Source organism: Rattus norvegicus, chromosome 1 (assembly GCF_021556685.1).
Source record: "Rattus norvegicus strain SHRSP/BbbUtx chromosome 1, alternate assembly SHRSP_T2T, whole genome shotgun sequence".
Taxonomy (NCBI): domain Eukaryota; kingdom Metazoa; phylum Chordata; class Mammalia; order Rodentia; family Muridae; genus Rattus; species Rattus norvegicus.
In genome coordinates, this window is record NC_141534.1 from 80,409,144 (window position 1) to 80,433,226 (window position 24,083).

The 24,083-nt window shown below is 45.6% G+C and overlaps 1 protein-coding gene across 3 annotated transcripts; it reads left to right on the plus strand.

Moving 5' to 3' along the window:
- The first annotated feature begins 239 nt into the window (after positions 1–239).
- Positions 240–23,703, plus strand: Hspbp1 (HSPA (Hsp70) binding protein 1). 3 transcript variants are annotated; one of them, XM_087617367.1, is made up of 8 exons: positions 240–327; positions 654–948; positions 2,730–2,934; positions 6,250–6,474; positions 19,049–19,204; positions 19,307–19,403; positions 20,862–20,973; positions 23,386–23,703. In XM_087617367.1, exons 2-8 carry the CDS (start codon positions 745–747, stop codon positions 23,458–23,460), a joined length of 1,074 nt encoding a protein of 357 aa, XP_087473493.1. In that variant the 5' UTR covers positions 240–327; positions 654–744; the 3' UTR covers positions 23,461–23,703.
- The last annotated feature ends 380 nt before the right edge of the window (positions 23,704–24,083 follow it).

Genomic DNA, 24,083 nt, shown 5'->3' on the forward strand with positions numbered 1-24,083 from the left:
ATATGAGTATAGGCGGGGCCTATGTCTGGGAGGGGAGGAGCTCGCCACGAGAGTGTCGTATTCGCTAAGGTACTTAGAGGAGCTAGGGGGCGGGGCTTATAACAAAAGCGCGAATGTAGGGGCGTGGCAAGGAGAAAGGCTTAGTAGACAGAGGCGGAGCTAAGTGCCGCATCCGCCAAGGGGTGCTGCTTAGAACTGGGCAAACAGCTTGGGGTGAGGCACTTCCGAGTGAGATCTGCGTATTTCCGGCAAAGATGGCGGCGTCCAACAGAGTCAGGTGCAGGCGAGTCTGTCTTTAGGCGTGGTGGCCGCTCTAGACCGGGCAAGGTGAGATCAGCCCCACTGGGGCGCCCCTCTTCAAAGGCAAGGAAGGAGACTTGTTGCTAAGGAGACTGAGGGAAGACTTGTTGCCACGGAGGCGGGGCAGTGGGGTTGCTAAGAGACAAGGACGCAAGCTGGGGAGCTTGGGGGAGCTCGTTGCCAGGGAGTGGGTGGGGCCTGTTGCTAGGGAGTAAGGAGGGACGTCGGATTTGGGGAAGGGTCCTGTTGGTATGAAGGAAGGAAAGGGGGCTATGGTTAAGGTGGTTGCAGCCAGAATGCTTTGGGATCAGGAGGAGACTCCTAACACCTTCAAAACTCCACCTTTTCAGCAGACCTTAAGGAATCGACCCATCCCGACGCCAGAGCTGCCTCACCGGTGACCATCAATTTCTTTTCAACACATTCTTCCTTCACAGACAGTCCATGGCAGACAAAGGCTCAGGGGGCAGTCGCCTCCCCCTCGCACTGCCTCCGGCCTCCCAGGGTTGCTCGTCAGGGAGCAGTGGCTCCTCGGCGGGGGGCTCAGGCAACCCTCGCCTTCCACGGAACCTCCAAGGCCTGCTGCAGATGGCTATTACTGCGGGCTCTGAGGAACCAGACCCTCCTCCAGAACCCATGAGCGAGGAGGTAAAGTATGAGAACCTAAGAACCTTGGATGAGAGTCCTGGGGATATTAGTGTCTTAGGAAGAGTGGTTAAGTGAATTAGAAGCTGTTGTCTTCCTGGGTGTGAGCAAGAGTCTAAATGTGGCATCATGGTAGGCTGAAGGTCAGCTGTGAAGTGTCTGAACACAGCCTTTTACTGGGAGGCAGGATCAGTCTGGGTTTTCTGGACCCAGGTAGAACTAGATTCAGCCTTGTCCTCACAAGTATGACCTTGGGTATACTTTCCAATCCTAAAGTTTACAATCCTAAAGTTTTCATCATTTTTTTAATTGATGGTGATAATAATAGCAATGATAGTGTTTCATCAGGCAGTTTTTTTTTTCCGGAGCTGGGGACTGAACCTAGAGCCTTGCGCTTGCTAGGCAAGCGCTGTACCACTGAGCTAAATCCCCAACCCCTATCAGGCAGTTTTGATGTTCTAGTTTTTACTGACCAGTACACAGTATACTGTATAGTTGGGCATGGCCAGTTGCCAACCATGACCTTGGTTGGGCAAGTCATATCCTTTCTCTGTCTCTGATTTTTTTTTTTTTTTAATTTATGGAATAGCCATAATCAAACCTGACAGAATTGTCTTGAAGGTTGATAGGAATTTTACATGTAATTTCTTTTTAGCTGACATTTATGATACATAGAGTATTACAGTAACTCAGTTAAGTTATAGAAACATTTATACAAGTTGTATCATTAAATCTTTATGACACAAGAAGGAAACGGGCACAGAGCAATGAGATATTTATCCTGGAGTGTGATTTCAAAGCCTTACAGCCTCTTCCCCTTTTCTTTCCTGTTTTGAGATTGTGTCTCGCTGGGGATTTAGCTCAGTGGTAGAGCGCTTACCTAGGAAGCGCAAGGCCCTGGGTTCGGTCCCCAGCTCCGAAAAAAAGAACCAAAAAAAAAAAAAAAAAAAAAAAAAAAAGAGATTGTGTCTCATACAGACCAGGCTAGCCTAAATGACCTTACCCTTCCCACCTTCCTGTGCCCTTCCCCCACACCTCCTAAATCCTGGGCTTACAGGTGTGTGCTATGCTAGCCATTTCAGTCTTGAAGCTCCCTTTTGGGGACAGTATAGTGTCTGATCTTCCTCTGGGCTCCCTTGTCTTGTTCTCGTGCCATTTGCTGATTTCTCCTCATTCTCTACCCTTTCTGGTTTTTGTTTGTTTGTTTTAGTTCTCCAGACAATAGTTGGCATGGCTAGAGAGCAGGTCTTGTCCTAACGTGGTGGTGGCAAGTACAGGCCAGGGATGCTTTTCAAACTGCATGTAGTTCTCAGGACATTTGTCACAACCTCCACGCTCATGATCCTCCGTTGTCTTCATCTTACCATACAGAGCTTGTCATACTGCCATATCATGTCACATTACATGTTGTATTTTTTTTTTTTTTACCTCTAGCTTCTCTGTGTTTACCACGCACACACCCTGAACAATACTTTTCTTTTCTGTAACCAGTCCGTCTCAGGATTGACTCCCTAGTACCTAGAAAAGAAGTTATGACTAAAACTGTAACCATCTGGGCATGGTGGCTCATGCTTGTTAACCCCAGCACTTGGGAGTCTGAGACAGGAAGATGGCTGTGAGTTGGAAGCCTGATTGCACTATAGAATGAGAGATTCTGTGCTTCCTAGATACTTGTTGATGGAAAGAGCCATCAGCCCTGGCATTTGGCTGTCCCTGTTAGTGTCACTCCCTAGGCAATCACTGAGAGACGACTTCTCTCCCCACCCTTCTCCCTTCTTCCCTAGAGACGCCAATGGCTGCAGGAAGCCATGTCAGCTGCCTTCCGAGGCCAGCGGGAAGAGGTAGAGCAGATGAAGAACTGCCTCCGGGTCTTGTCCCAGGCCACACCCCCAACTGCTGGTGAAGCTGAACTGGCCACTGACCAGCAGGAGCGTGAAGGGGCACTAGAGCTGCTGGCAGACCTGTGCGAGAACATGGACAATGCGGCAGGTACCCCCCTCCCCCAGCTCTCACCAGTGTCCCACATCCTGTGTGGCTCAGCGCTTGTCCCTGCTCTCCTGGACTGAACCACTGGCTCCTCCTGGCCTTTCCCTTTCGTTAGCACAGGAACAAAGCCCTCCTCATATCCCACCAAATCCCTATGGTGACAAGTTTGTTTGCTACTTTCTAATGAGTCCTGGGACTGATATTCACCCCCTAATTTGCTTGCTGCTTTCTCAAGGGTGGGAAGGGAGGTGGTTTAGGGTGGAGTGGTAATGTGGGACAGCCTTGAGGTAGAGTGTTTGATCAGATGTCTCTGAGTGAGGGTATGTCATGGGGTATCATGGAGTCCAAAAAGCATTCCAGGCAGTAGGAATAGCTAGTGCAAAGGTGGAGGTACCATGGTGCTGTTGTGGTCAGAACACATAGACATCCCCCTGTTAAAGAAGAGTGGGCTGGACATGTGTGGGTCTAGGGTAGGCAATGGTATTGCAGTATCCAGGGTCAAGGTGTATTCTGTAGGTCACAGGTCACAGTTATATATCCATATATATGGATTTATTTATTTATTTATTCATTTATTATATATAAGTACACTGTAGCTGTCTTCAGACACACCAGAAGAGGGCATCGGATCTCATTACAGATGGTTGTGAGCCACCATGTGGTTGCTGGGAATTGAACTCAGGACCTCTGGAAGAACAGTTGGTGCTCTTAACCACTAAGCCATCTCTCCAGCCCTATTTATTTATTTTTAAATGAGTCAATATCTCACTTTGTAGACCTAGCTGGCTTGAGCTCTGTAGGCCAGGATGGTCTTAAATTCACAGATATTTTACTTGCCTCTGCCTCTCAGGTACTAGGATTAAAGGCATTTGCTTTTTGTTTCAGGATTTTATGTAGCCTAGGTTACCTCCAAGGTCGTTTGTAGTTGGGGATAACCTTGAACTCTTTTTTTTTTTTTTTTTTGGTTTTTTTTTTGTTTTTTTTCGGAGCTGGGGATCGAACCCAGGGCCTTGCGCTTCCTAGGCAAGCGCTCTACCGCTGAGCTAAATCCCCAACCCCGGCATTTGCTATCCCAAACAGCTTTCTTTCTTTCTTTTTTTTTTTTAAAGATTTATTTATACGAGTACACTGTCACTGTCTTCAAACACACCAGAAGAGGGCATTGGATCCCATTACAGATGGTTGTGAGCCACCATGTGGTTGATAGGAATTGAACTCAGGACCTCTGGAAGAGCAGTTGATGCTCTTAACCACAGGACCATCTTTCCAGCCACTCCCCCTCCCCTTCTTTTTTCTTTTTTGAGACAGGGTCTCATTGTGTTTCTCTTGTTGGCCTGGAACTCACTATGTATACATATTAGGCTGGTCTCAAACCCGTAGATATCCACCTGCCTCTGCCTTCTGAAAGCTGGGATTAAAGGCATTTTATGTTTCTGTGTGAGTGCCCGCATGTATGTATGTATGTGTACCATGTGCATATCTGGTGCCCTCAAAGGCTAGAGGAGAGCTTTGGATCCCCTGGAACTGGAGTTACAGGCAGTTGCAGTCTGCCTGTATGTGGGTGTTGGTAACTGAACATCGATCCTCTGCAAGAACAGCAAGTGTTCTTAACCACTGAGCCATTCCTCAAGCCCAATATTCCTTTTGTTATTGTTGAGACAAATTCTCAGGCAGCCCAGGCTACCCTCATATTTGCTTTGTAATTGGGGTTGGCTTTGAACTCCTGATCTTTCCTCTACTACCCCAGTGTTGGGATTACAGGTGTTTATCACCAGGCCTAGTTTTTAAACCTCATTTAGTTATCAAGGTAAATAAATCACAGTGGGCCAGTGAGATGGTTCAGTATTGCCACCCAGTGATCTGAGTTCAATTCTGGTAACTCACGTGGTGGAAGGAGAGAAACACCTCCCAGAGGCTTGACCTTTATAATCATACATGACGTGCATACCTACATACATACTGAAGAAATAAATATGTAAATATTAAAAGTCACAAAACAGGCTGGAGAGAAGGCTCAGAGGTTAAGAGCACTGACTGCTCTTCCAGAGGTCCTGAGTTCAGTTCCCAGCAACCACATGGTGGCTCACAACCATCTGTAATGGGATCCAATGGTATATCTGAAGACAGCAACAGTGTATGCACATACATAAAATAAATAAATCTAAAAAAAAAGTCACAAAACAGAAGTAACTGTTTCAAGTTTATAATTCTGTAGCATTCATCTATTTTATTTATTTATTGTTTTACTTTTTTGGGGAGGGATGTTGGTTTTGTGAGACAGGGTTTCTCTGTGTATCTGGCTGTCCTGGAACTTACTCTGTAGACCAGGCTGGCCTGGAAGTCAGATCCCACTTGCTTCTGAGGCTGGGAGTAAAGTCATACACCACTACTGCCCATCCTTTATTTATTTATTTGTTTGTTTGTTTGTTTGTTTTTTATTTTTGAGACTGTCTATAACATCCTAGCTGACGATGAATTTATGGCTGTTCTCCTGTTTATACCTTCTAAGTGCTGAAATTACAGGCCTGTGCCTGCACACTGGGCAGCATTCAGAACATTTTCAGTATTCTGCAATATCACCTCCAGGTTTCAGAACTTCTTGTGTATGGTACTCGGGATAGAATTGAGGACCTCAAACATGTCAGAGAAGCCTACTGTAGATTGTTAGCCCTCTTTGCATTTTGCACTTTGAGGCAAGATCTTAGAAAGTTGCTGAGACTGACCTTGAATTCCCTATGAAGCCCATGCAGAACTTTTAATCCTCCTGTCTCGATTTTTTTTTTTTTTAAGACTGTTTCACTATGCAGCTGTCTGCCCTGGAACTTACTACATAGACCTGTCTGTCTTCGAACAGACAGAGATCCACCTGCCTCTGTCTCCCAAGTGCTAGGATTAAAGGAGTGTACTAGTATACCCTACTCTATCTCAGCTTTCTGGGTACCTGGGATTATAGGCATGTACCCCCAGTTTCTCCCAATCTGTAAGTCAGGAAGGCCTTATATTTCCTATGCAACTGAGGATGACCTTACTGCTTCCTCCTTAGTGCTACTGTACCACTATGCCTGTTGTATGTGGTGCTGAGACTCAAACCCAGGGCTCTGTGAAGGCTAGGCAAGCACTCTACCACCTGAGCTGTATAGCCTTAGCTCCAGACCTGCCTCACTTCCATATCTTTTCATCATCCTCGAGTGAGCCCCACACCCTTTCATCAGCCTTTCCTCTCACACTCTGTCTGTCTCACACCTTGTCTCAATTCTGAGGAATGAGAGGTCAACCTTTGAATTGGGGGCTTTGACAGTTTTCTCCTCCTGCCCATAGATTTCTGCCAGCTGTCAGGCATGCACCTGCTGGTGGGTCGATACCTGGAGGCAGGAGCTGCAGGGCTGCGTTGGAGGGCAGCACAGCTCATCGGCACGTGCAGTCAGAATGTTGCAGCCATCCAGGAGCAGGTGTTGGGCTTGGGTGCCCTGCGTAAGCTACTTCGGCTGCTCGACCGGGACTCCTGCGACACGGTACGAGTCAAGGCTCTCTTCGCCATCTCCTGTGAGTGTCCCAAGATCAGACGGGGAGGTTCTGGGGCCAGTGTTGACCATAGGGGTGGGACTTGCTGGGTCCACAGGGGAGAAAAGGTTGGGATACCTCATTTATATTTTTGATCTGTATTCTTGTTAGGACTCTTTGTGAGGTGCAGGAGCCACAGTAGGGAAGTCAGAACCAGATACTAACTCTACCTTGATAGTGGTGATAGATGACCTTGTGTTCCAGCTTGAGCTTGTTCATGTTTGGGCTCAGTTCATTTTCTGTCTTGGGGATATCCTATATGCTGTCCAATGCTGAGCTCTGTTTGTGGTGTCCACCAACTGGAGACACAAGAGCACTGCCCAGTTATAACAACCAGCACTTCCGACAGGGCAGAGTCCTCAGTGAGTACCGTGGTGGCTCTGTGTGGATGCTGTCTGTCCTCACAGCTATGAAGCAGGGAAGCCAAGGCATGGGCAGAAATGTAGCGCAGATTTCGGTGCCAGCTTGAAGACAGAGAAAAATTCCTGTTGGGGCATGGGGCACTTATGTCGGTTTTCGGTTTACTTTTGTAATTTATATATTTTGTGTATGTAGCTCCTTTCACCATTCAGGTCCTCAGGCTGGTAGCAAATACCTTTATGATATTTTGTGTGTGTGTGTGTGTGTGTGTGTGTGTATTAAACATATACAATTATATATTATATAATATTGTATGTAATATTATATAATATAAATTATATATATATTGCTTTTTTGTTTTTGTTTTTAAGAGGCAATGTGTCATGTGGACGAGGCTGGAACTCTTTGTAGCTGCCAATGACCATAAAATATTCTCTCTCTCTTTCTCTCTCTCTCTCTCTCTCTCTCTCTCTCTCTCTCTCTCTCTCATTTTTTTTTTTTTTTTGAAACAGGTTATCACTATGTAGTTCTGACTGGCTAGTAACTAGCTATAGACCAGGCTTACATTGAACTCACAGAGATTTTCTGCCAACAAGTCTCCCTCCTACTTTCAAGTCTCTTGTGTCGTTTTGCTTTTGTGATCCACTGCATTTAAGTAGGGTTGGTTTCATCAGGTAGGTGCTTGTTTGCCAGAGCAAGGGCAACTTACCAGTGACTCCAGCACTGAGGACTATGGTTCTTCCTACTCCCTTCCCCAGCAGAAGTTGGGCTAGAATATCAAAGGGAAGGGTGGAGTCCTGTAGTCTCTCCCCTACAGTCATATGCTTCAGATTCTCCTGCCACCATTTCTCAAGTGCTGGGATTACAAACATGTATCACCACGTTTAGTTATGGGGTTCTGCAGATCAAACCCAGGGCTTTGTATATGGTAAACAAGTACCCAGAAACATGTCCCCAGTTCTCTTTACCTTTTTGTTTTGAGGGCAGGATCTTGTTAAGTTTCCTAGGTTGGCCTTGAACTCACTCTACAGCCCAAGCAAACCTTAAACTTGTCATCTTCTTGCATCCATATTCAAGTAGGCCTATGCCATGAGGCCCAGCTAAATCCATCCTTGTAGAGTGTACGGTGTAGTACCCCCTGTCAACTTTATAACATTCATCACTTCTAGCTGGGCTCTGTAGGCATGCTTTAGTCCCTCCCCATAGCCCACTGAGCCCAGCTCTTGCAGGTTCTTGTTTAATGTGTCTGAGGATTTGCCTGTTCATGACATCTCCTGTAAACTGAACGGTGTGCCTCACATGGCCTTTTGCTTCTGGATTCTTTCACAGAGTGTAGTGTTCATCCTTGTTGTGGCATGCGTCAGTACTTCATTCCTTTTTATGGCTGAATGACATTCCTTTGCTTTAACAAAGACATTTTGTTTATCTGCTCATCTGCCAGTAGGAGTCTGGGTTGTCTCAGCCTTTTGGCTGTTCTGCTGCTGTGAGCAGGGGAACAGTCTTGGGGTATGTACCTGGGGGTGGGTTTGCAAGGACATATGGGGACTCCTTGTTCATCTCTGCAAGGTCAGCTGTTTCCCTTTCTTTCTTTCTTCTTTTCTTTTCTTTTTTTTTTTTTTTTTTTCCGGAGTTGGGGAACGAACCCGGGCCTTGCGCTTGCTAGGCAAGTGCTCTATCACTGAGCTAAAACCCCAACCCTTTCTTTTCTTTTTTTAAGACAGGTTTTTTTTTTTTTTTTTTTTGGTTCTTTTTTTCGGAGCTGGGGACCGAACCCAGGGCCTTGCGCTTCCTAGGTAAGCGCTCTACCACTGAGCTAAATCCCCAGCCCCAAGACAGGTTTTCTTGGTTTAGCCTCGCTGTCCTAGAACTACCTAGCACTGAGCTTAGGGAGTCTGCTTCTGCGTTCAGGTGTTGGAATTGAAGGTGTGTACCACCACCTTTGGCTCCCTTCCATTTTTCAGACAGGATCTCATATAGACCAGGTTGAACTCTTGAACTCTCTCTGTACCACAAGATGACCTTTGATTTCTCATCTTCCTGCTTGTATCTTTCCAGAGCTCTGGGAATATAGGCATGCACCACCGTGCATGGTTCTTGAGCTGCTGAGAATTGAACCCAGGGTTTTGTGAATGCCAGGAAAACATCCTATTACTACCAACTGATATGCATCCCTAGTCTGACTGTTCCTTTGCTCTAGAAGTTACACATTGGGATTGAAATGGGATATATAAAGCGGCCCACACTTATAATTCCAAGATTCGGCAAGATTGGCATGAGTTTGAGGTCCAAGAGAGTTACAAAGCTAGACTGTGGAGGGAGGAGACAAGGAGAGGGGGAAAGGCAGAAAAAGAGAAACGAGGTGTGTAGGAGGGGCCTCTAACCCACATCCTCCTTCGTTTGCCCTCCCCTGCGTCTTGAGCCATGGTCTCCATGTGCTTGTTCTCAGCAGATGGGCAGATGCTACTGGGGCATAGAGGCTGGCAGGAAAAACACGGAAGGCTTGGGTAGGAGAGGCCTTTCAACAGGGGGAAAAGATTTGAATCTGAGGCATGAAGGAAGTCTGGAGCAGGGCAGCCTCTGGAAAGTAATGCCCAAATTAGGAACATGAAGAGACAGACTCAGGATACCCTAGCCCTAGGGTAGGGAAAAGGACTTTGTGCCCTACATCTGCTACAGTTCGATCTGGAGCTACATAGGGAACTGCAAAGCTTCACTTGTATTTTTTTTTCTTTATGTGTATGTGCATGAGTTTTTTTTTTTGCCTTCGTGCGTGTGTGTGTGTGTGTGTGTGTGTGTGTGTGTGTGTGTAGTGCTTCCTTCTCCTTGAACTCAAGTTACAGGTGGCTCTGAGCTGAATCCAGGTTCTCTCAGTGAGAGCAATAAGTGCTTTTAACGGCTGAGCCATCTTTTCAGCCTCTATTAATTTTTTTTAGAATCTATTTTAAAATTATTTTTAGTTGTGTGTATATGTGTTTGTTTCTGTGTGTGCCCACATGAGTGCCACAGGGAAGCATTGGATTCCCTGGGTCTGGAGGTATAGGTGGTTGGGAACCACTTGGTGGGGTGCTGGGAACTGAATTTGGGTCTTCTGGAAGTAGTAAGTACTCTTAACTACCGAGCTGTGTCTCCAGCCTATCCAGTTCCAATCGCTTTTTAGACATTAAATAAGGTGGACATGATTACTCACCTATAATTCTGGTAAATGGGAAGCTGAGGCAGGAGGGTTTCTGTGAGTTGTAGGACACCCTAGGGTCTACAGGGAGAATGTGTCTTAAACATCCTGTGCCTCCAATGAAGACATTCTATAGTATTCAGAATACAGGGTACTGAGAATGTTGGGACACATCTGTGATTCAACCTTTGGGATCTGATCTGGAGGATGCCTGGAAATTTGAGGTCAGCTGTCTAATGCTTTTAGTTCCAGTACTGGGGAGACAGATGCAGGTGAATCTCTGAGTTTGGAGTCAGCCTAGTCTACCCTGTCTCAAAAAAAAAAATTTTTTTTTGAGGTTGTCTTGGGCTACATTTTGAAGGTTCAAGGCTAATGATAGACAGCTGGGGATGTAGCTCAGTTTGTAGAGTGCTTGCTGGCTCTCAGGAATCCCTGGGTTTGACCCCAAGTAACACCCAAAGCCACCTAAAGGAGTGTTGTGTATGCCTGTGACTTTATCAGCTTTTGGGAGGTGAAGGGTGGAGGGGGAGGATCAGAAGTTCAGGGTCATCCTTGTGTATGTCATCCTGTGTATATAGTGAGTTCAAAGTTAGTCTGAGGAAAGAGGAAGCAGAAGGAGGTAGGGAAGGGAAAGGGGGAAAGAAAATGAAGACAAAGCAGAAATCTAAAAAGTTATATTGCTCAGAGTCTGTCAGGTACATAGATTATGTAATGAAAAGCCCCTGTCGGAGCTGAAGAATGGCTCGGAGGTTAAGAGGACTGACTGCTCTTTCAGAGGTCCTAAGTTCAATTCCCAGGAACCACATGGTGGCTCATAGCCATCTGTAATGAGATCCGATGCCCTCTTCTGGTGTGTCTGAAGAGAGTAACAGTGTACTCATACACATAAAATAAATAAATCTTAAAAAAAGAAAGAAAAGTCCCCTGTCCCAGACCACCTGGTCCCCTTGTACATGGTACTTACATGTTTCTGTAAATCTGTCTCTGTGTGTATGTAATATACAGACTTGTGCAAAGCCTCTCTTCCTCTGCTCATTTGCAGGTACCTGGTAACAGACCATTTGGATGGTTCTGCCCAGCTGATCTTGGACTGCTTTGGTCCTCTTTCTTCTTTACACACTAGTGACTGTCATCTTTTACCATTTTTGGGAGTCAGGGCTCAAGAGCAGTCCACTTACGTAGGTTTTGATTTTTGCCCTTTATGAGGCCCTGACCAGGCAGTGGACCATAGCAGTAATACTGCCTTTGAGCCCACATGCATCCTCTGGTGTTGGCTGTGTGTCTGTTAGGTTGCCTGCTGCTGAAGGAAGCATTTGAGGCAAGAAGACTCAGGTTGCTTGAGTGGCCCCGTGGCATGGTGGATTCTCCAGTGCATTGGGGGAGCTACAAAACAACACTGCCATTTTACTCTGAAGTAGAGTTTGCATAATCACTTTAGAGTGCACAGTCAAGTGGTGTCTGCCCTTCCTTGGGTAGCTTTATAGTATGGTGTTATGTGGCTGCTTTCCAGGACTCTGTGCTAGGAACCGGTAGGGCTTAGTCACATGGGTTCGTACTGCTTAAGGCAGGGACATTACTGTATTCCTACTCCTCTCTTGTGAGGACACAGACTTGGTTGCCCAGTCACTTCACTTTTGTAAGTGGTTCTTTGTTTGCACAGAGAAAGGGTTTCAGAAAGACTCAGAGATGGGTCACTTGGAGTCAAGTGTGCGCAGGCCTAGGGTGGGGGAAGGGATAGGGAAGGATAGGGAGACATACATGCATCTCCTGTTGGTGTGATCCCTGCTTCTGCTGCTGCTTTTTCTCCTCCCACCGGGCGCTCTAGATGGGTTTCTCTGTGTAACCCTTGCTCTGTAGGCTAGGCAGGCCTTGAACTCAGAGATTCTCTTGCTTCTGACTCCAGAGTGCTGTGGTCAAAGATGTGTGCTACCACTGCCTTAGGAGAGGGGGCAGTGAGTGCCATTGACATACATATGTGGTGGCTAAAGGACAATTGTGGCATCAGCTTTCCTTTTTTACCTTAATGAGGGACCTGAGGATCTCCAGGTCAGCCTTGTACTGCAGACTGCTTTTACACTCTGAGCTGTCTTAGTAGTCTTGTCTCTTCTCTTTTTCATACAGGGTCCTGTGTATTCCAGGCTGGCCTCAGACTTGCTATGTAGCTAAGGCCTCATGATCCCCCTACCTCCTACTGGGATTACAAGTGTGTGCTACCACATATTTTTTACATTTGCATGGGCATGTGTGCCCATAGTATAAGTGTGGTGGTCTAAAGGCAACTTGTGGGAGTTGGTTCTCACCTTCTAACAATGGGTTCCTGGGGATTGAATTGAGGTTATCAGACTTGATGGCAGGTGCCTTTACCTACTGAGCCATCTTGGTGGCCCATTGTTTTTTGAGACAGAGTCTTACTGTAATCCAGTGTAACCTGGTTTGTAACCTGATATAGCCCAGGCAGGCCTCAAACTTGCAATGATCTTCCTGTTTTGGTTTTAATTATATGTGTATGTGTACATGTACTTGGGAGAACAGGTACCTTAGTGTTCAGAAGAGAGTATCAGACCCCCTGGAGCTGTAGTTACAGGTGGTTGTGAATTGCCTGCTGTAGGTTCTGAGGATTGAACTCAGGTCTTCTGAAAGAACAGCAAACTCGCTTTACCACTAAGTCATCATTGTTTGTATGTCGCAGTTTTACAAGGTCTAGCCTAGCCCTAAACTGGCTCTGTAGCTAAGGATGACCTTGACCTCTGGGCCTCCTGCTTGAGGTTCTCTAGAGCTGAAACTACAGGCATTCACCAAAATGCCCAGTTTGGTGGGTTTCAAACCCAGGGCTGAGTACATGCTGTGCCATAGAGCAGATTTAGGTTTACAGCAAACCAGAGTGGGAGGTATGGAGAGATTCCTCTTACCCTCTGTCCTGTGCCCACACAGTCTCCCTCCTTATCAGCACCCCAGCAGAGTTACATTTGCTCTAACTGATAAACCACATTGCTGTCTCATCTATAGTCTGTAGCTCGTGTACTCTGTGGTTTGGATAGGCATCTAATGACATGTATCCATCATAATGGAACCATACAGAGACGTTTCACTGCCTAGAACCTCTCTGCCCTGCCTGGATGTCACACCCTTAACCTGAGCAATGACTTTCCTGGAATGCCACTGTCTCTATAGAGTTTTTATTGCTGTGAAGAAATATGACCATAGCAACTCTTATGAAGGAAAGCGTTTAATGAGAGCTGGCTTACAGTTCTGAGGTTTAGTTCATTATCACCATGATGGGAAGCTTGGCATGCAGACAGACATGGTGCTGGGTGCTGGAGAGGTAGCTGAGAGTTCTTCATCTTGATCGACAGATAACAGAAAGAGAGAGTGATACTGGGTCTGGCTTGAGTGTTTGAAACCTCAAAGCCCATCCACAGTTCCTCAAACAGGACCATATCTTCTAATAGTTATACTCTCTTTAAGCCTATGGGGGACATTTTCATTCAAACCTCTACAGCCATATAGTTGGAACCTAGCATGTGTTGGATTGGTCTCTTATGTAGTAATGTTCACTTAGCCTTCCTCTGTCTTGCCAGCTCATTGCTTTTCAGCACAGAGTAAGTGTAGCCTTTTGTTTGTTTGTTTGTTGTTTTGTTTTTTTCCTGGAGCTGAGGATCGAACCCAGGGCCTTGTGCTTGCTAGGCAGTCATTCTACCACTGAGCTAAATCCCCAACCCCTAGTGTAGCCTTTTTAAGGGAGAAGTTCAGAGGGTGTTGATGACCTTGGCTGTCACTTGAGAACAGTAGCATCTCATTCTCTTTCCCCTGTTGCAGAGGGGCTCAGGCAGGGTTCGTGGAAGGCGGGAGGTGAATGAGGGTTGTGGTAATGACCTAGATGAGAATAAAGGTTGAGGTAAGTAAGCAAAGGTCCTTGTGGAAAGGTGACAGGTACCCTCTAGGGACACTCTCAATGAATGACCAGAGTATTTTCCGTTGTCTGAGTTGAGGTCAGGGCTCTATTCCTCATTTAGCCATGCTCATGGTCCCTCCTACAGCATAGTTGGCCTAGCCCTAAATGCTTACCATATCCAGGTGGAGAAGCCCTAGGCTAAAGGACCATCCTTCCTCCTGGTCATATTTTGGAGGCTATGTTTACCAGTTGAATTTGTGGTGCCTCATGTCCCCTACCCATGAAATACTGTTGTTATTTTTCTTATCTAGTTTTAGTTTTTGTAATAGGGTCTCAGGTAGCCATGGCTGGCCACAGACTCATGTCATTGAAGATGGATCTTGAATTCTGAGTTCTGGGATTACAGACATGTGCTACCATGACCAGCTTTTTTTTTTTTTTTTTTTAAGATTTATTTATCATATAGAAGTACACTGTAGCTGTCTTCAGACACACCAGAAGAGGGCATCAGATCCCATTACAGATGGTTGTGAGCCACCATGTGGTTGCTGGGAATTGAACTCAGGACCTCTGGAAGAGCAGTCAGTGCTCTTAACCATTGAGCCATCTCTCTGGCCCCATGACCAGCTTTTTTTTATCTTTTATTTTATTTATTTATTTTTGAGATAGGGTTTCTTTGTAACAGCCCTGGCTGTCCTAGAACTCACTCTGTATACAGTGATCAGGCTGGTCTCAAACTGAGAGATCTGTTTGCCTCTGCCCCCGGAGTGCTGGGATTAAAGGCGTGTGCAGATTAGCTGCTGCCATTAGTGCTAGGACTCTTTTTGTTGTGAGACAGAGTCTTACTACATAGTCTTGGCTGGCTTGGTACTTGCTGTGTAGACCAGGGTGGATTTGGACTAACAGAAGTCCTCTCATTTCCAAACACTGAGATTTCAGGTGCACACCACTATAACCAGTCTTCTATTAAAAACAAACAGCTGAGCAGTGCCCGCACACACCTTTCATCCCAGCACTTGGGAGGAAGAGGCAGGCAGATCTCTATGAGTTCGAGGTCAGACTGCTCTCCAGAGTGAGTTCTAGACAGTCAGGGCTACATAGAGAAACCCCATCTCAAAACAAACAAACAAACAAACAAACAAACAAACAAAAAAAAAAAACCCAAAACCAAACCAAACTAAAAAAAAAAAAGAAAAACCCTAAAACAAAACAAAACAACAACAACAACAAAAAAAAAAAACTACACACGACAACACAACTCCCAGAGTCCAGAAGAGTCATTCAGTTTCCTGGTACTGGAGTTAGAGGTGGTCATTAGCGACCATGTAGGTGCTGGGAACTAAACCTGGATCCTCTGCAAGAGCAGCCAATGCTCTTAACTGCTGAATGAGCCCTAAGTCTCTTTCCTTTGTCTAAAATGATGTTTTATTAAGTTCAGGTAACACATGTAATCTCAGCATTTAGAAGATTGGTGAAGGAGAATCATGAATTTAAGGCAAGCCTAACAACACACAGTAGTAAGTCACTATCTTGAGAAAGAAAACAAAGAAGCTAGAGAGATGGCTCAGTTGTTGTTGTTGTCGTTGTTTTAAAGCAGCATACTGCTTTTGCAGAGGATGAGTTTGGTTCCTAGCATCCACATTGGGCAGTTTGTAACTGCCTATGACCCCAGCTCCAGAGCATCTGATTCTCCCTTCTGGCCTCTGGGGGGCGCATGTACTCACATGCATACATGCACAAGCATATGCATATGCATGCATGCATATATGTATACATATACATATACACACATACATATATGTGTGCATATATATATGTATATATGTATGTATATATATGTATATGTGTATATATATATATATATATATATATATATATATATATATATATATATATATATCTTTTTGAAAAAGAAAGCCAAAAGAGTTAACTATTATGTATAGGAGCACTTAGTGGATATAGACAACTTTTTAAATTTTTAAAATTTATATATTTATTTATTTTTTCTGGAGCTGGGGACCGAACCCAGGGCCTTGCACTTGCTAGGCAAGTGCTCTACCACTGAGCCAAATCCCCAACCCCTAAAATTTATTTTTTATGAGTATGTAATATTATGTGCATGGGTATTTTACATGAATGTATGCCTGTGCAATTAACTTGTAGGTCTGTTGCCTGACTCTTTTTTTTTTTTTTTTTAAGATTTACTTATTATATACAAGTACACTACCGCTATCCTCAGACACACAAGAAGTGGCATGGGATCCCATTACAGATGGTTGTGAGCCACCATGTGGTTGCTGGGAATTGAACTCAGGACCTGTGGAAGAGCAGCCAGTGCTCTTAACCGCTGAGCCATCTGGCCAGCCAGGTGCCTGACTCTTTAGAAGGAGATCCCTTGGGATTGGAGTTACAGGTGATTGTGAGCTACTGCATGAGTGCTGGGAAGTGAACCCAAGTCTTCTGGGAGAGCAGCCCCAGAGTTAAGAGCTTAACCGCTGAGCCATCCCTCTAGCCCCTACATATGAACTAAAATGAGATCCTTTGTGTCTTTATGTCGTGCTAAGTCTCAGAAGTCCATGGCATGCATTTTACACTCAGCATATCTCAGTTTAGGTATAGAATTTCCAAAGGTTGGTGTATAGTTTTACTAAAACAACAGAGTTGTGTTTAGTGGAAAAATTTACAGCCTTCCTGGTTGTGGACTTTATATTTCAATGAACTTGAAAGGGGACAGCCCAGCTCTTAGTCACACTTGGTACATGTGAAGTACCTAGTGGCCTTGAACTTGCAGTGACTTCTGTCTGAGCTTATTCAGGAGCTTGCTTTCTGCAGACGCATCCCTAGTTGGCTGTTGCCCTATTTGGAGGCTGCTCAGAATCCTCATTGCCTTCAGAAGAAAGATCATTTATGCTCTGACCTGGCTGCCTTGTATGTTAAATGGAATTTTAGCCATGTGTGGTGGTGGTACATACCTATAATGCCTGAATTTTGAATAAGGCTAAGAAGAGTTCAGGTCATCTTTGGCTGTGAGTGAGTTGGAGGCCAGACTGAAATATATGAAACCTCATCTTAAAACCCATAAGTTCAGGGTTGGGGATTTAGCTCAGTGGTAGAGCGCTTGCCTAGGAAGCGCAAGACCCTGGGTTCGGTCCCCAGCTCCGAAAAAAAGAACCAAAAAAACCAAACCAAACCAAAACAAAAAACCCATAAGGTCTGGGGAAATGATTCAGTTGGTAAAATGCTTGCAAGCATGACAACCTGAGTTCAGATGCCCAGTACCCATGTAACAAGCCAAGCATGGAGGCTTGGGGCTGTAATCCCAGAGCAGGGGAGTCAGAGAATGGGGAGTCCCTGGAAGTCTCTAGCTGTCCAGCCTATTGTGACTGGGGAAGCTACAGGTTCAGTGAGAAATCCTGTCACAATAAACAAGGTGGGCAGTGACTCTGGACAAGATCAGACATGACTGCTGAGTTCCACATGCACGTGCATATGTATACACAAGAACACATATAAACATACACGTATTATGTACACAAACAGAAAAAGACCCAAAATAAGTAAACAGCTGAATGAATGAGCAAATAGATAAAATGGGAGCCCAAGGGAACCTACTTACCTATAGGTATAAGTCAAAAGTAAAAGGTAACTGCATAAAAACGTGTGCTTCTCTAGCGACAACTTTGGAAATTTGGCTTCTCTAAAAAACATGAAAATATTATAAGAATATGTTTTCGTTTTAATCCCAGTTGTGGGGAATGGGACTGCTTCAGATTATCCAAAGCAGCTATGATTTGCCTCATGCTCTAACAGGGGCGTGGTTTTACCAGCTGCAGATAGTTTCTGTGATTGTTTGATGTTTGTAATTCGGGAACTTATCAGAGGATATGTAAATGCTCGGGGGTTCCAAGAGGCAGGGGTGGTTGTTGGCTACTGTCGGTCATGGTTTGTTAAGTAGTCAGTGGGACACAAAGAAGAAACAAGAAGAAATTAGATACTGACATTGAAGATCAATCTTGCCCCAAGGAACTCAACACCTTAATCAGCAGGAAGTAGTCTAACAAAAACATTGTCCGCCCCCCTTCCAATCTCTGACTTTATTGAGGGATCTCTTTCCTTTCCTCTCTATCCTTTTTTCCTCTTTTATCCAGTGTTAGGGGATTGAAGGGGTGAAAGAAAAGGGCCGGAGAAGGATGGAAGAAAGAAGAATCCACCAAGTAGCAAAAGACAAGTTACATCCCCTATGATCAAGTATTGCTCTATTGTAAGAGGAAATGAAGTAGTTACAGGATTTATAACATGGATGGACCTTGAAAACAGTTGAGTGAACAAGACTAGATACAAAGGTTCCATATTGTGTGAGTCCATTCATATGAGGTATCCAAGGTAGGCAAATCCATAGGGAAAGAAACTAGATCGGTGGTGGCAGAGCAGGAAGCAAACTGAGAATGGGAGTGTCATCCACTGGGTACCGGCACAATGTAAATGTTCTGGAGTCAAGTGATAGCAGTGGTTGCATTGCTTGTAAACATGCTAAAAACCGCTGAGTTAAATGCATTAAGAGAGTGAAATATGGGTTATGATGGTGAACTACTTACTATATGATGGTGACAGTGGTGGTCATGCTGCTGCTGCTGCTGACAGTGGATAGTGATGATAGTGGTCATGGTGGTCATAGTACTGATGGTCGAAGTGGTGATTGTGATGATAGTGCTGTTAACAGTGATTGTGGTGCTGGGTGGATGGAAGTAGCAATTACGTAATGATGATAACGCTGGTTTCCGCGGTAATAGTGATATAGTGGTGAGGGTGTTGTTCCTGGCTGTAGGAATGGTGATAGAGGGGATGGTGGTGGTTAATGGAAATGGTGGTGGTGGTCACAGTGGTGACAGTGATGTTGATGGGTTTAGTAATGGTGATGGTATTGTGGTGCTGCTGCTGGGGATAGTGCTAGAAATGATGCTCATTGTGATGGCACTGATGATAATAGTGAATGGGTGGTGTTGATAGTTGTAGTGACTGCGATGGTGGTGATGGGTATAGTACTGATGATCATCACGATAGGCATGTTGGTGTTTCTGGTGATGATGGAGGCCATGGTGACTGGGACCTCAGAGCTCTGCTTCTCTCTCCAGGTCTTGTCCGAGAGCAGGAGGCTGGATTGCTGCAGTTCCTCCGCCTGGATGGATTCTCAGTGCTGATGCGGGCCATGCAGCAGCAAGTGCAGAAGCTCAAGGTCAAGTCAGCATTCCTGCTGCAGAACCTGCTGGTGGGCCACCCTGAGCACAAAGGTGAGCTGGCTGACAGGTTAACAGATGCCTTGAGAAAGACATCTGGGAAACATGGGAGTGGTATGGGAACGTCCTTCCTGACTCCCACAGCTCTTCCCCCAGGAACCCTTTGCTCCATGGGGATGGTCCAGCAGCTGGTGGCCCTTGTGAGGACAGAACACAGTCCTTTCCATGAGCATGTGCTTGGAGCCCTGTGCAGGTAGGTGTGCTGGGGTTCTAGGAGGAAAGGGCCTTGTATGAGTTTTTCACAGAAAGAGCAGCTCAGGCACTAGTCTGTTCCTATACTGGGACCCCCCTGCACTGGAACTAACTCTGTGGGACACAAAAAGATTGTAGGTCAGAGAGGTGCAGGGATCACACAGTGCATCTCTTTTCAGTTCTTGGGAGGGAGAAACCCTTCTTACAGTTCTCAGGGTGAACAAATTAGTGTTCTTGGCCTTTTCATCCTGCAGGCCTTAGGCCACATGTACCCAGAATGCTGCCTGTTAGCATTTCGTTTACGCTCTGCCCCACAGTTACCTGGCAAAGGCCAGGTATGCCTGACTCACTATAAAAGAGGCTACCCCCTCTCCCCATTCTCCTCCACCTCTCTCCACGTGCTTATGACTGCTTATGGCCAGCCTCCACGCCTCTCCCCTCCCCTCTCTTTCCCTCCTCCTTCTCTGCCTTTCTCTGTCTTTACTACCCTCTCAACTGCCCTCTCCAGGCCCTGAATAAACTCTATTCTATACTATAGGATTGTGTAGCTGGTCCCTCAGGAGGAAGGGATGCCTCAGCATGGGCCTGTGGAAGTACCCTTCCCCCATACCTAACTACACATCCACCAAACACATTTTCTCTTTCCTTATCTTTTTATAAAACACAACACTGCCCAATACAGAATTGTAAACTTAAAGCACTGTAAGATTTCATATATATAATATATATTATATATAATTTAAAATATATATCATTTTATATTATGTTCATCGGTAAAGTAAAACCTTGAATGTACGTTTGTGTGTGAGTGTCAGAAACTCTGAACTGAAATCACAGACAGGTGTGACCCACTGTATGGGTGCTAGGAATTGAACCTGGGTCCTCTGGAAGAGCAGCCAGTGATCTTAACCACTGAAGAATCTCTCCAGCTCCCACATTGTAAGATTTCCTTCCTTCCTTCCTTCCTTCCTTCCTTCCTTCCTTCCTTCCTTCCTTCCTTCCTTGGTTTTGGCTTTTTTCAAGAAAGAATTTCTCTGTATAGCCCTGTCTGTTCTGGAACTCACTCTGTAGATCAGACTGTCTAAATGTCTGCCTGCCTCTGCCTCCTGAGTGCTGGAATTAAAGGCAGTGCCACTACCACTCAACCAAGATTTCTTAAAATAACCCAATCAATCATATCATTCTCTAGCATGGTCTTTGTAGATGACAGCTGACAACAATGTGTGTGTCACAGTGTCAAAAGTTGGACACATTGGACCATGGTGGAGCCAGCATAGACATCATAGCAGGCACCATCCAAACCTTACATTCACTGCTAGGATGTGAAGCAGGTGGATGGCAGTTTTATAGATGGGGAGCCAAAGACTCACTATAGGGCCTTGGCTCCCATAGAAGCAGTGGTGCAGGGCTAGGTTATTGCAGATGAGGTTTTAAGGTTTGCTCCTGTGTCCTCCCATAGCCTTGTGACAGACTTCCCTCAGGGTGTTCGAGAATGCCGGGAGCCTGAGCTGGGCCTGGAGGAACTGCTCCGTCATCGCTGCCAGCTGCTGCAGCAGCATGAGGAGTACCAGGTAGGAGGGTAGGGGTTGGGGTCCTGTTCCTGGGAGCTCAGCTTGTCTCTGCCTTTCTTCTCTCCCTATTGTGTTTTCTCCTGTTATTTGACACTGTGAACCACATGCTGTGTCAGTGGGGGGACGGTGGGAGTGGGGAAGAATTAAACTGATTAGGTATTATGTACCACAAAAGTAATAAACATCCTTAAATATTCAGTTAAATGGGTGAATAAATTAAATAGATAAGAATGGTTAACTTACTAGATAAGTAATGAATGATCACAGTTAATTTAGTATTCATTCTTCCTGATCTAGATGATTATTTAAATTTTTTTTTTTTTTTTTTTTTTTTCGGAGCTGGGGACCGAACTCAGGGCCTTGCCCATGCTAGGCAAGCGCTCTACCACTGAGCTAAATCCCCAACCCTTTAAAATTTTTTTTTTAATTAAAAAGATTTATGTGTCTGTGTTTGTATGTGTATGTATTGGGGAGGGGGGGTTGCCTTTGGAAGCTAGTGGAAGGCATCGGAACCCCTGGAGCTGAAGTTACAGGTAGTTGTGAGCTGCCAGTGAGTGCTTGGAGCTGAGTCCAGGTTCCCAGCAAAAACAATTGCTCTTAACCACCAAGCTATCTCTCCGGGCTCTATTATTTGTTTTTTTTACATTCGTAGGGGTGTATGTGGATGCATTTGTGTGTGTAGGAGTGTTCATGTATAAGTACCACAGTGCTTGTGTGGAGGTCACAGAACAATCAAAGTCAGGCCATCAGGCTTGGCAGAAGGCACTTTTACCTGCTGGGCCATCTTGCCAGCTCTGATTATTCATTTTGTGAAGTACCCTTTGCTTCAACGCTGTGGATTTTAGCAAAATTAAGCATAGCAAATGTGCACCAGCGATGCCCTTTCTATTGCATCTGTGTCTCTGTGGACACACCTGATGTTTACAGAGGGACAGTAGTAACGTTTTAGCAGCTGTCTATCCTGACCTCATCCCAGGAACCTGTGACCTTAATATCTGTCCCCATAGAGCACTGGATGCTACAGACCAGCCTGGCCTGGTTTCAGGTGGACAATGTGGGGACCCTACATGCCACATTTGTATTTATCTCCCAGGAGACCCTGAGCTGAATTATTCCAAGTTCAGCTTTGCCCCACAATCTACAGGCAAACAGACCAAGCCTTATATATAATTCTCAAACACAAAGACACAGGGTAGCACTGAGGCAAGGGCAGGTAGATGTCTGTTGTTAGAGGCCAGCCTGGTCCCTGTGTAGAGCACTCCAGGCCTAGTGCTGGGATTGTAGGTTATACACCCCTGTGCCCAGCAAGAGGGTTTTATTTTGACTCACTCCTGGTGACAGCTTTTCTTTTTTCTTCCATCACAGCTCTATTGAGTGGAATGGGGATAGATTTATGGCCTCATTGATTTAATTACCTCTTCTTATTGTTCTAGTTGCATTTTCACTGTGTTAGCTCAAAGTGGTCTCAAACTTGAAATCCTGATGAAGTTGCCTCTTACTACTACAGACACTGCTATAGGAACAAGTGTTTGAGGCAGGGACATGGGTCAATTGCTTGCTGTGTGAGCAGGAGGAGCTGAGTTCAAACCCCAGGTGCACAGTTAAGACCTCAGCACTCAGGAGGCAGGGACAGGGGATCCCTTGGGACTCATGTGTATGAGTGAGTGAATTCCAGGTACACTGAGAAAGTGTGTCTTGGGAAATGAGATGGAGGCTAGCATACACCTTCAATCCTAGCATTGGGGAAGAAGAAGCAGGTGGAGCTCTGTGAGTATGAGGCCAACCCAGAGTGAGTTCCAAGCCAACCCAGGCTACTTTGTGAGAAAAGGGAAAGAGATGGAGAACAGTTGAGGAAGATACTTGTTAACCTCTGGTGTCCACACCCATGTGCATACTGGTGCACTCATACCCAAACACATAATGCGCACACACACACACGGTGGATGGCTGGCTTCTGGGACCCTCTAAGTCCTCACACACATGTACATGTATGAGTACATATACACTGACACAAACATTTTTTACTCCATCCCCATAAAAATAGAGCTTAAAAAGATCTAAATAGTGCGTTTGGGGCACACGTGTGTCATGGTGCATGGGTGGAGGTCACACAGGAAAATTTGTAGGCATCAGTTCTTCCCTTCCACAAATGGGTTATGGGTATTGAGTGCAGGGATATATGAGCCATGGGGCTAATGTGAAGACAGACTCGTCTGGGAGCTCTTATGTCTGGTGCTCAGAAACCCATGAGCAGGGCAGGTGATCATGATTGGTATATTGGTCATTGGGAAAGCCCAGGCTACCGGAGTGGGAAGGTGGTAGCCAAGAAATACAAGGGAAGGTTCTGACTGCTGAATGTATGGGAGGCAGGTTCGCCCTTGTGCTCAGGACTCTTCTTTTACCCTGATCCAGGAGGAGCTGGAGTTCTGTGAAAAGCTGTTACAGACCTGTTTCTCCAGCCCTACGGATGACAGCATGGATCGGTGAGACCAGGCGGCTTCTTGCATTCTCTCCGTGGGAACCCCAGGCCTCCTGCCTCCCTCCTTCCCAGGCACCCTCTCCCAAGGGATTGCCAGGCCTTGTTTGGGCCTGCGCCTGGGCCTGCCAGCCCATCTCTAGGCAGCCCCCTGGAGGGGTTGCTGAGAAAGGTGCTGGTCCCTTGGAACCCCTTCCTTGCTTTCTGTCTTTCATGTCCACACTGCTCTTCAAATAAAAACATTTCTCCTGCTCTCCTATGCTGTCTTGCTTTGTTTTTTGGGAGGTTTTGTGTTATGGAAGGAAGGAGGGACTGAGCTTGGAGGATTTGGGAAAAAGGTCACTAAAGGGATAATAAAAGTGTTGCTCTTATCCTCAGAGCTGTTGTCTTTTTCTGCCTTTGTTGTGCTGGGACCATCTGTTCTTTAAAAAACAATGTGTGCGTGCATATGTATACACATTTTTTTTTTTTTTTGGTTCTTTTTTTCGGAGCTGGGGACCGAACCCAGGGCCTTGTGCTTCCTAGGCAAGCGCTCTACCACTGAGCTAAATCCCCAACCCCTACACATGTACTTTTAAAAACATATTTGAGGGGTTGGGGATTTAGCTCAGTGGTAGAGCGCTTGCCTAAGAGG